Source organism: Camelus dromedarius, chromosome 13 (assembly GCF_036321535.1).
Source record: "Camelus dromedarius isolate mCamDro1 chromosome 13, mCamDro1.pat, whole genome shotgun sequence".
NCBI classification, from domain to species: Eukaryota; Metazoa; Chordata; class Mammalia; order Artiodactyla; family Camelidae; genus Camelus; species Camelus dromedarius.
Genome location: NC_087448.1, coordinates 25,451,208 through 25,464,172, shown reverse-complemented (window position 1 = coordinate 25,464,172; position 12,965 = coordinate 25,451,208). Strand labels below are relative to the sequence as shown.

The following is a 12,965-nucleotide window of genomic DNA, read 5'->3' as shown; positions in this document are numbered from 1 at the left end:
AATCATTTTCAGTTATCTGTCAATTATTGAGGCCTACATTATTAGCCTTTTCTATTCCAGAGTGAGTAATCCTCCATGCTGGAATCAGGCTTTCTCTATCTCTTCATAAACAAACAAGGCAGGTCAGACTAGAAGAAAGAGGTTTCTGAATTCAAATTAGCTATTAGTTTGGGAGATCACAGGAGCAGTTATGGTTAATTGGTTAAAAACACAACAGACTACAATAACAAAAGTGCTGTCTCCCTCCCTCCCTGCCCCCGGCCTTCCCAGGCCTGAAAAAAACAGCTTTACAACTCAGTGCCTTAGGCGGCTCACCAGTTCTCTTGAAAGAAAGGAGTCCTTGGTAAGTTCTCAAAATTTAGCACTTATTGGGAAAATAAAAATCTTCCAGTTTTTCTACAGTTTGGTTCCAACTATATAGACAGTCATTCTTCATTATTAACTTTCTGCTTTGGTTAAGCTAACCTTTTCTCAAAAGATCCTCAAAAAACTCTCTTTTCTAAAACTCGGCCATGTTATGCCCCTTGCCCAGAGAGTCTTTACTATCCAATTGTAATCCAAATACTGTAGGTCTTGAAGAAATTCTAAAAATTAAATGTAGATTTTCAATGATATAACCTTACTGGACACAATTTTCATAAACACATATATTTTACCATATAAAATCGAAAAGAAAAAAATGACTTACCTGGTAACACTAAGACCATAGTAGGCCACCCAGAGGATCCGGAAAATTTCTTTAATTCTATCCAGGAATTAAGATTTTCATGAACAGATGTCAATTTTGGTCCATATCCTGAATTTTGCACAGTTCTAACAGGAATCAGCAAACGGAGGACATCTTCTGACTGTGCAGTACCACACTGGGGGTCAAACTCGATTGTCATCCACCGCACACACTCCGGGAATGTCACCTGAGGTCAACAGGTAAGAGGACACTTGCATTTGTTAAGATGAATTAGATTTTAGTTTTCTGTCTGTTTTAGAAACAGGACATCATACTGTAAAGATGATGTCTTCAACATACTGTAAAATAAATTTTAAATAAGAAATTAACAGACTAATTTAAATATAATCAGAAATCAAGGTATTATTAATGGTCACTATCAATTGTCTCTACTTCCTACCTGAATATCTATTTCTTTCTACCTAATATTTGGTTAATATTGCAGTAATGTTTGTAAGTACACACTGATATCATTAGAAAAACAATTACAGAGCTGCTTAATTTCAACAAGTATTCAGTTACCTGATTTTCCTGTGGAAGAGTTAGTTATATAATAAATTTTCCATTTCAGTCTGCATGTATTTAAGGAATATAAGCAGGTAACTGACTATATAATTTCATAGGTAAAATACAAAGATACACTGATGTAAATGAATAGATCATTAAAAGGTAAGGTTTTAGTCACTTTTAGGTTGCCTACCATCTACAATATCTGTTACAAATGCTTCTCCTCATTAGCAAAAAAATTTTGTAACTTCATATATTATGAGAACAAATATAAACATACATATGCACATACACACTTGGTAAAAGTCTAGATTTTTATGTTTTCCTAACCTAAAATTTTGCTGTATATGTAAGTTCATTTTGGCATATAATTGTTTGTATTTTTAAGGCCATTTTTAAGCTTTTGTCACCATCACAGTAGAAGGAATTCTGTAACGGTGGTCAAATTACAGTTAAATAGGACCATGTCAAATAGTAAACTATCAATTGGTTGTAGCACATGATATAAACCTTAAGAAATTTCCTAAGTATGATATTATTCTAAAAAATTATCTAGAACCTAGGCAAACATTTTTAGTAGAGCATTTTAAAACATCTCCATTTAAATAAAAAGCTCAACTTTGCTCAGATTAACGTAAATGTAAATTAAAACTAAATTGAGACCATTTCTCCCATTACATTGGCAAAGGGCTCAAAATTTAACTACATGCTCTGTTGGGGAGGCTGTGAGAAAACAAGTGATCTCATATATTGTTGGTGGGGACACAAAATGGTATAATTTATGGAAGGGAATTTGTCAACATCTAGCAAAACAACATATGCATTCACCCTCTGAATCCGCAATCCCAGATCTACAGAGCACAAGGCTCCTTATTCTGTATTTGTTTAACCCAGCAATTTCACTTCTAGAAATTTACTTTGAAGATATGCTATAACAATGTGGAAACAAACAAACAAAACCCCAAACATATGCACAAAGTTATTCTCTGCAAAAAAAAAATTGCAAAAAACTGAAAACACCCCACGTGTTCACACATATAAGATGGGCTGAATAAACTATAATACATCTTCACAGTGGAGAACTGCAGAATTGTAAAAAACAATGAAGATGATTTCTTTAAATGGATAGGGAGAGATTTCTATACATCACGTAAAATTTAAAAGGCAAAGTGCAAAATAGTATATATAGTGTGCTACATTTTTTGAATAAAGAAAGAAAATAGGACTACATCTAAATCAATGAATGAATCAATCAATCTTTCTGATTTTTTCCAAAAAGAACACAGGATGGATACAACAGGATACTTACTGGAGTAAGTGAGAAGCAGAGAAGGGAAAGGACTTGTAATTCTGAGAACATTATTTTGTATAATTTTATTTCTGGAGCCATTTTAATGTTTTACATATTTTAATAGTAAAATTATATCACGAAGGATAGGAAAAAAACTCATACAAATTAAGTCTAAATAAACAAATAAGCTTAACTTTGTACCAACTGATCATATACCACCTACACATATACATAAAATGAACTACTCCAAGCCATTTCTGAATGAAGTAATTTGATTATATTAGTGTCAGTGGGATTAACTCCAAGGATAAATATTTTACAAAGAAATTCTTAATTTTACATAGTAGTTTTATACTCACAGTGGCATATATAAATGGAAATGGTATAAAGACTGAATAATGACAGCAAAGGATTATAACACTGAGCAAAAAGAGAATCTTTGAGTCTATATTGATACAAACATGTAAAATAAACAAACAAACAAACAAACATACATACATATATAAATACATACACACATACATTTAAAGTGGAAGGAATGGGAAAACTCTCCTTTACAACAGAGCATTGGCTGGGTGGAATAACAGAATTAGAAAGGCACCATTTTGCAACCATTATAGTAATAAATGATTTGGATAAGAATAACCAATGGATGCTAAAATGTGTTCAGAGAATTTTCCACAGTCTCTAACCCATAGATATCTACCCATAGACATTTTCAAAGGAAAAAACAGGTGCTTTTTTGGTGGAGCTATGTCCTTGGTCAAGTGACTAAGTTCTTCCTGACAGGATGCACTAAGGAGAGAGAATACAGTATCACTCATATAGTGCTGCCCAAAATGCATAACCTGAATGTAATCATTAGAAAACGATCTATCAAATACAAATAAAAGGATTTTTTTTTTTACAAAACCACTGACTGAATTATTCCAAAATGCTAATGCACCATTTTAGATTAAAGGAGACAGAAGCTAACAACTAAATGCAATGTTTGAACCCAACTGGATCCCAGACCTAGGTTTTAAAAAAGGCTATGGATGCCATTGTTGGGACAAATGGCAAAAAAAATAACATGATGTAATACTACTCTTTACTGTGATATGATAATAATACCGTATCAATGTTAAATTCCGTACATTTGATGAGTGTATTGTGGTTATACAGAAAACTTCATTGACCTTAAGAACAAGGTGAGGGGTCATGATGTTTTCACTTACTCCAAAATTGTCTAATAATAAATATAAATAAATAAAGAAACATGGTAAAATGTTAAGTGATGAAGCTAAGTGAAGGGCATATGAGGGCGTTCATTGCACAAATCTTACTACCTTTTTCTACAGGTTTGAAATATTTTGAAATAAAAAGTTGAAAAACATGAGGAATGAATATACACACACTTCTGCATCTGTTAATGTGTATCTATGCTTACATTAAAAGAAACAATGGAAGACTAAACTACAAAATTATAATAGTATGAAAAGTTACCTGGGAAGAAAAAATGGCAGAGAGGAAGGGAACAGAGCGAGGGAACAGAGATAAAAGCTAGACTTCTTTGAATACACTTGGTTTTATAGATTTGACTTAAGACTGTGTAACTAAAATTATATCAAACAAGATTTAAAGAGCGATTCCTAAAAATCTAAAGTAAAACAAATGATGTCGAATGTACATCCAATTAGTAGCATAATCACACAGACAGGGATTATCCCAACTTACTTTAAAGCACAGCAATTGATCATATCCACTTACTTTAAAACACAGTCATTTCCCTATACATCCTAATTGGGCTATGTCCAAAAGATGAAAACACACACACAGACAGAGCAAATGAATAACTGACTTTCTAATTCTATTATTCCCAGTATCATCAAGAACAGAAATTCTAGCTGTATGAGAAAGGAGGTTCAGGTGTAACATCCTGTGGTCCTTATTTTAAATAAGTAGCAACCAGTACAAACTCATGAGGTATTTTATCTTTAAAGAAAATACACATACACATAAATATGCCTATATATAAATAAACACACATGTATTATACAAATAATATGCTTGTGTTTATAAATGCACATGTGTTTATGTGTGAGTATATGTGCTAGTTCTTCATACTATAAATATCTAGAAACAATGATCACCCAGGAGAAATGAACATTTCTGGTACCATATATTGGCTTTTAAACACATTACCATTAAAAAGAACCATGGCATTTTGAAAAAATGGCTTATTTCAGATCTGAAGCAGGAAATGTATAAACAAGCCTCTTTCTTATAACATCTTATGCCAGAGCCTAGAACATCTTAGAACATCTTACACTAGAGAGCGAGGAAGCTATGAATGACTATGAAGAGTGTAAAGGGCTCAGGGGGCGAGCTGAAGCGGATCCTATCCAAAAAAGACACATGATCCAGCTTCTTAAATAAAATTCAGCGAAACAAAAAAACAGAGATGGAGGAGAACCCATAGATTAAAAGAGACTTAAGAGACATAACCAATCGCAATGCATGGAGCTTATCTGTATTCTAATTCAAACAATTTAAAATGTGCATTTGATGATATGAAGGAATTATCAGTCTTTTTAGTATGATAATAATATGGTTATTTTTTTCAAGCAGGTCCTTATATTTTAGGACACATAATGAAATATCCACCAATGTGCTTTAAAACAATAAAGGGACAGAGCACGTGGGGGAATAAATGAAACAGGTCTGACCAAGAGTTGATAACTGCTGAATCTGGGATGATGGATAAATGTAGTGAACTGCACTAGTTTGTCCTTTCATATGTTTACCATATTCTACAGTGAAAAGTTGAGTATTTTATAAGCACATAAAACTTAAACTTATAATTAAATTAAGTGGACACATTCTGTTCCTCCCCCTTAATTTAAATGATACAATTTAGGAAGCAAAGAATAAGGATCTTGAATACTCTAATAAAACATTATATTTATAAATATTTTATATGTACTTTTTTTACATTATGTATAGTACTTTGCATCCTACATTGGGAATGTAAATTTTCAGAGCTCAGGCTGTGGTACAAATTATATCATTTCAAAAAGTACAGTTTTTAAATTACAATGCTTATATCCACTATTACAGTATACAATATGCAGCTGAGCGTTATACACTGCACTGTACTTGTAAAAAGATATGAGAACTATTCTCATAAACTCTACAAAACCATACTCTTTAATAGTAAAAATTGTCTTAAACCTTTCTGTGTATCTGACACTAACCACCTGCTGATTCTCTATATGTAAATTCTATAAAAGTAGTTATCCTTCTGAATGCAGGCAAAGTAACCTTTAAGACATGATTATGGAACATGAAACCAAGTTTTAAGTTTAAACCCTGCCCAGGAATCGGTGCCCACCTTGTAGTGCATCACACATGCAGGTTTATACGGGTGCTCGCTCTCTATGACAGCATAGTGATTAGAGGTTGTACAAGCAGAGAGGCCCTGTTCAGGCTGGTTTCCTGTGGTGCTGTCTGTTGACTGATTAGGATTGAATGCAGGGGGTGCATACTTCTGATTCAAAATGGCAACTGAAGGAAGCAACTGTTGGACAAGGCCAAAGACTTCTACAGCCACCTAGTACCAAACAAAAACAAAAACAAAACAAAAAAAGAAAGGAAAAAAAAGATTAAATGAGATAATAAATGTGAAAGCTGCTTTAAAACTAATAATTGCTGTAACTGTTGGTTACCCTTATTATTAAGAATTTCTATCCAGAGTTTCTTCTAGCTAAGTTTTTGTTCAAAGAGAAATTTGTTCTATGGGAAAAAAGATTTACCTCAGAAGTCTTAGATGTTATATGAAAATAACCTAGTCTATATTTTTAAACACTTTCGCCTTTTTCTGACCTGCAGTAAACTAGGTTGCACTCAAATTTAATTATGCCAAAGAATCAGTAGTTTACGATTTTTTCCATGTCTTGAATATTTCACAAGTTAAAAACAGTCCTATCCTTTTACCTTGTTGACTTTATTCAAAATGAAGATTTGGCATCAACATCATAAATTTTAAAAATCTCAGTGAACTTAAGCTTTCCTTACATATCATATTCTAAAATATATTTGTAATTCCCAAATTCTTCAAATGCAAAGCCAATAAGCCAATAAGTACAGCAATCCAGTAAACAATACTAAAATCAGAGAGTTAGTTATTTAACTAGTAACTTCTACCATTCACATTTTTATCTGCTTTTTACCTGTAACCCAGGTGCCTCAAAGAGTAAAGTATTTTTAAAGGAAAGACACCAAGTCTAAAAAAATTATATTTACAAAAAAGATTCAAAGTTATAGAATGAAATCACACACCTTGGGAATCGCAGCAGCTACTGGTCCTATGTAGGCTATGATAAGGGGAAGCAGCATGGAAAACAGACTGGAAGAGCTGAGCAGCTCTGGAATGTCATCAGCTAAAAAAGGCATTAAAACCATAGTTAGAAGGTAATTTCATTGTGATGTATATACACTATACTAAATCTAGACTCTAGTCCCCTGAGCAAAATTATAGTTGACATTGACCGAGTGCTTATAAAGGACCTGGCACTATTCTAAGGGCTTTATTTACATCCATTACACCAATTAATCCTCATAGTGAGGTACTTATTTTATTACTACTTTTTAGAAGTGGAAACCAAGGCACACAGTGTTTAAGCACCTTATCCCAAATCATACACTTGTAAAATGACAGAGCCAGGATTAGAACCTAGAGGAACAGCCATGATTTCAAACCACTACTCTTGGTGTCACACATAGCTATACGTGTGACATTAGGCAATTATATAAACTGTGTGTGCAAGTTACTCATCTGTAAAAGAGGACTAACAATACTTCTCTCACTGGATGCTATGAAGACAGTGAGTTTATATACGTAAAATGCTTAGAATACTACATGCACATATTAAGTACTCTAAAAATGTTTGCTGTTATTAGCTATACTGCCTCCTATTTTTCCAAGGAAAGCACTTTGCTGATGGACATTTTAATTATTTATCCATGAACATAGTACTGGAAAGATAAGTTGAATTTAGACTATGAAGACCTTTATATTAAAGGCCAATTATTTCCAAATACTTATTTCCAGATCTGCCATTACATCAGAATAGGGTAGTTATGCTAAAAAAACAAAAAACAAAAACACCACCACCACACCTATCCAGCCTAAACCCCTAATTTGGATGAGCCAAATAGTCTTTATTTTCAGCAAGTTTCTCAGGTGACTTTGACGTGCAATTAGATTTAGGAACAAACATTATAAATAACAGTAATGTTTTTGTAAATGTAAGTCTGCTGCCAGTGTGGAGGATGACTAGATAACTAGATGGGGAGTGAGGGAAAGGTAGCAGGGAAATTATGAGGATGTTATCCACCCATGAAAAAGAGTACATGTGCTTGTGCCATGGTAGCCTCAGCTATGGGAGAACAGAGAGAGAGGAGAATACAAACTGGAGAGTTTCCAGTGGAAGAACTCAGATACTCAATTTAAACAAGTGCATTTGGGGAGTTAATTAGGGTTATCCAGACCTTGGATGAACAGTAATACTATTACTAGAAATGGAATAGATATAGGAAGAAAAACAGGTCTAAAGGGGAAAACAAAATGTTTTTGACTACCAAAAGAAGCAAAGACTCAGTTTAATCAAGAGTTTTTCTCTTAATGGGTTAACTAAGAAGACAATAATATACAGTAATTGCTTTTGAACACTCTTAAAAAACTTCTGCACTAGGGTACAGAGAGCAAGGCTGATCGTAGCTGCACACTACGGAAGTCTGTATGTGTGCAGACCTACGATGAATGAAACACTCTGGCTCTTCAGCACCTTTTTGCACAAGTTAGGGAATAAAGAATCTCAAATATGACTATTAAGAAGATGAAAGTCTTACCATCCACAGCAAGAGCTCTGTGCAAGAGGTCTTTTGCAGCTCGAACAACAGTGCTTACCACAGAGAGAGCCCTGCTACAGTTTTTATCTTCTTCATTGGCTTTACTCAGAAGTTGGGATTGTAAATCTCCATCAAATTCACTCCTATAATGTAACACATGAGATCATTTTACATGGTGGGTAAGACATGACTGAATTCTGGGAATCATATCTAGATCACAGTTCATTTAAAGTTAAAAAAGTAAATACACAACCTTATAACTTTAAGGAGCAACAGGACTTCAAAGAAACATAAAGCCAAATAAGGGCATAAAGTTATTTTAAATAGGATCACGAGGACTGTCTGAGGAACTGCTATTTAAACAAAGGCCTGAATTGTGTTAAGAAAGATCTGAGCTGAGAGAAAAGTATTAAGGCAAAAGGAACAGCCAGAGAGGTTCAGACAGGAACAAGACTGGTGAGTTCAAGGGACAGAATGAAGACATGTGTGACTGGAATGAAAGGAGAAAAGGTGGAGAGTGACAGGCTGGGCAAGGTCAACAGGAGTCAGATCACATGAGGTTCCCACGCCACAGTAAGGACTTAACGTTTTATACTGGAATGGGGGTGGGGAAGCTGTGCGGGGACTTGGAACAAGGGCAAACTTGGTATGATTTACAGTTCTAGAAGGTCACTCTGGCTGTGCTGTGGAGGACAGACCATAGGAGAGCAGCAGCGGAAGGAGGGAGACTGGTTTAGAGGCTGTTAAGGGAATCCAGGTAAGGGTGGTGATGATTTGGACTAGACTGCTAATTATGGGAGTGATAGAAAAGGTCAGACTTGGGACATTTTAAAAGTACAGCTGCCAGAACTTACTAACGTAAAGCGTGGGGTAAATAGGGATGTCAAGAATGACCCCAAGGTGTTCACTGTAACTGCATATGGGGAGGAACCCTTTGGGCACATTCCACTAAGATGTCTATTAGCCAACCTTAAAGAAGATGTGTGTGTGGTATAATGGTTAAAAGTAGGTCATCTGAAGTCCCAATTTCCTGCCTAAAACCCCAGGACCATAATTTACTAGAAATGTGACTTCAGGCAAGTCATTAAACCACTCTGAGTCTCAGTTTCCTCATCTGTAGAGCAGGGATAGGAACGTGCCCAGCCCACCTCATGGAGTTTCTGTGAGGACCAGCTGAGCTAACACAGGGAAACCACTGAGAATGCCGCGGGGCATACAGGAAGTGCTCAGTACACAGGAACTCTCATCACCATCTCCACTCCTGTCACTCAGATGAAGACGTCAGAGGGACCTGGATACTCATTCCAGGGCTCAGAGACAGAATTAGCGATATAAACTTGGGAGCCATCAGAGTAGCATGGTTTTTAAAGTTACGTAATTTTAATCTTTTTAAATTTAATTTAAATTTAAAGCTAAGGGTATTTAAACCTTGGTGGAAAATATCACAATACTGAAAATATTGTACTTCTATAAGATACAGAGTCTGGGTAGCAGATGCTTCTAAGGGGCTCTCCAGCTTTTCAAAATACATAACTCTCTTTTTGGTTTTAAACCTATGGTTTGAGAAAGAGAATAATATACTGCTTATTGTGGGGCTATGCAACAGAAAAGGTTTTTCACTGTTGGGGTAAAAGGACTAGAAAGCTTTTGTATCTCAGCAACAACATGCCACTGTGTAGCTGTTTAATGCCTATTTTTTTTTTCTTTTTCAAAAACAGAAATTTGTCAGTTCTGGAGGTTTCAAGCTCAAAATCACAGTATTTGTAGGGTTGGTTCTTTCTAAGGGCTAATGCCTAGTATTTTTATTCTATTTTACATGAAGAAAGAAAGCAGATCATCTTCAGCTAAAGAAAAACTGTTTTGTACTGTCTAGGCATGTTTTCAGATTGTTTATGACAGAAACAGAGGAAGCAGCCAGTCTCTGCAAGTAATATGCAGTGATTTGATGTGAGGTCAGGTTGAGGACAAATGTAGTGAATGGTACTCACTACTATCTATGATTCCAGCTAAATTGCTTTAAGACAAAGAAATCAGACTCAGTGAGAAATGTATATTTAAAAGTTTTTTTTTAACTCAAAATTGTTATCATTCTTTATTTTCAACTGTTTTCATAACGAATGGTTTTTGCTTTTTGATAAAAATATTATTAGAAGCACATCACTATATATTGTAGGGCTCCAAGGACTAGATTCACAGACATCAAAATATTCTACAGACTTGATAACTGGATCAAGGTAACACCAGTATTTCAGCAGAGTTGATTTGATCATTAATTTTTGGTATTTTTAAAAAATAAATGAATAAATTCCATTTAAATTTGAAGCTGCAGACCACAAAACTATAAAGGTGACAATAAATAGCATATATGCCCAATATATAAATAAACATTTCAAAGATATTAAAGAAATAATGACAAAGAACATTTTAAAGTAAACACTGAATTTAATATATTAAAATGAGACCTTTTTATATGAATTAACACATGCAAGGAAGATACATTGTATAATTTAATTATCACTACCAGTTCAGCATTTTTCACGTTGGTAGTAAACTGTACACATTCTACCGCTTTAGAGGAGCTCCCTGATCTCCATACACACACCTACCTGTAGTAGAGAATCTGTGGAATCTGTCCTCTGGTCTGGTTTGTGCCATTACTGCTCAGACTGCACGTGCTGAATGTAAACGTCACTCCATCGGGGCACTGCACTGTGGTCATTCCTCCGTCTCCGTTGGCTGTGCGGCTTCCATAGTTCCTCAAGCGCACAGCATATTTAACATTTTCCTTTACAACAAAGATGTAAAGTATGTTTATATTTACTCATAATGTACAGAGGATATGTAAAATGAATTCTAGCAGTAAACTCGGCAAATACAGTTGACCCTTGAGCAACACAGGTTTGAACACGGGTTTACTTATACAGGATTTTTTCTGATAATAAGTACTACAGTACTATGCGATCCACACATGGGAAACCAGTGACAGGGAGGGACCATGTATACAAAGAGCTACATAATCAGATTTTCCACTGCAAGGAGAGTCAGTGCCCCAACCCCCACGTTGTTCACGGGTCAATTGTATACTGAATCTGTTATATTTATAGATGACTTGGTTAAAAGAGTTTTAATGAATCAAAGAGGGTGGTAATGAACTTACTGATGTTTATTACTTGACAGAAACTGTCCTAAATACTTTCCGTGATTAAATTTAATTAAATTATTCCCTAAAATGACCTCATAAGGTAAGTACCATTATTATCCCTATTTTACAGATGAGGAATCTGCAGCACTAGAAGATAAGTAACTTGTCCAAAGTCACACAGCTAATAAGTGATGAAACTAGGATTTGAATACAGGCAGTGTGACTCTAGTTCCTGCTCTTAATAACACTGTAAAGAATATCAGCCATAATAGAAGATTTTAAATACATAACGTAATTTTAAGAGAGACATTCAGAGACAGAAATAGACAGGCAGATAGAGATGGGGGAAAAAAATCCGGAGGAAAAGTCGTCCAAAATAGGATTCACTGTATACAGAAAACGTGAGACATAGATACCAGCGCCTAATGATCCATGACAGAAACATCATAATGAAAGTGTTTTTGTCTTTGGGTATCATTTATCTTTTTGATGAAGTCACTGATGAACTTACCTCATCCAAAATTCTGCTGTATAATGAAAATTAATACAGCTGGATTCAGAATTACTCTATTCATTGTTGTTTTAGTGTTAAGTGAAATTTGTTTTGCTAGTTATTTACTACTAGACAAGTTATATAAAATGACAATAACTTTAATAATTAAAACTATCTGTTAAGATCACTTGTTTTTTAAATGAGTTTTGGGATAATAAAAGAAGGAGAGACAGGAACTAATATCTAATAATTACTGAGTTTCTATATTGTGTTAGACATTGAGGCAAGTACTTTATTCCCTTACTTAATTTGCTCTGAACAACACTACAATGGAGGTATTTCTCCTTCCCAATCTAAAGATAAGTCTTAGAGTGGTAGAATGATGACATAAATGTCCAACGTCTTAGAGCTAACATTTGGAAGAGCAGGTATCTGAAGCTAGTCTGTTTGGCTCCAAAACCTAAGGATACTTTCTCTCTACTATACCAGACTTTAAGAGATCTTTTGCAAAACTAGAATATAATACAGTACAACATCAGCAATATAGTTTGCACTCTATGAACATTTAAAGATCATATAAAGGAATACTTCTCACTATTTTTAAAGTAAACTACATAATAATAAACCCTATTTACAAAAGAAACATACTGTTAAAATTACCTTCAAAGGAACAACTTTGTCAAGTCTGATTTCAGCTATATCACTGGGTGAATCATCTGTTGTATAAGTTCCTTTGACTAATTCCAGAGACGTCCATCTGTGAGAATGAGTGGAATCCCCTGCATGTTCACTCTAATTAAAACAAAATAAAACAAAACCCACCATGCTCTTAATTTTGTGACATGAACAATTCTGACTTATAATCAGTTACTGTTTTTAAACAGTTATTTCCTTGCATATAAAATTATCCACT

The 12,965-nt window shown here is 34.5% G+C and overlaps 1 protein-coding gene across 8 annotated transcripts in view; it reads right to left on the bottom strand.

Annotated features, from left to right (window-relative positions):
* MYCBP2 (MYC binding protein 2) overlaps nt 1-12,965 on the bottom strand; it is a 226,102-nt gene that overhangs the window by 94,228 nt on the left and 118,909 nt on the right. For all 8 annotated transcript variants that reach the window (XM_031466155.2, XM_031466152.2, XM_064493060.1 and 5 more), the window contains 6 exons: nt 12,713-12,844; nt 11,024-11,202; nt 8,418-8,560; nt 6,846-6,946; nt 5,899-6,117; nt 689-914 (listed from right to left, as the gene is read on the bottom strand). In XM_031466155.2, coding sequence (XP_031322015.1) covers nt 689-914; nt 5,899-6,117; nt 6,846-6,946; nt 8,418-8,560; nt 11,024-11,202; nt 12,713-12,844 — 1,000 coding nt within the window. The remainder of the gene's footprint in view (nt 1-688; nt 915-5,898; nt 6,118-6,845; nt 6,947-8,417; nt 8,561-11,023; nt 11,203-12,712; nt 12,845-12,965) is intronic.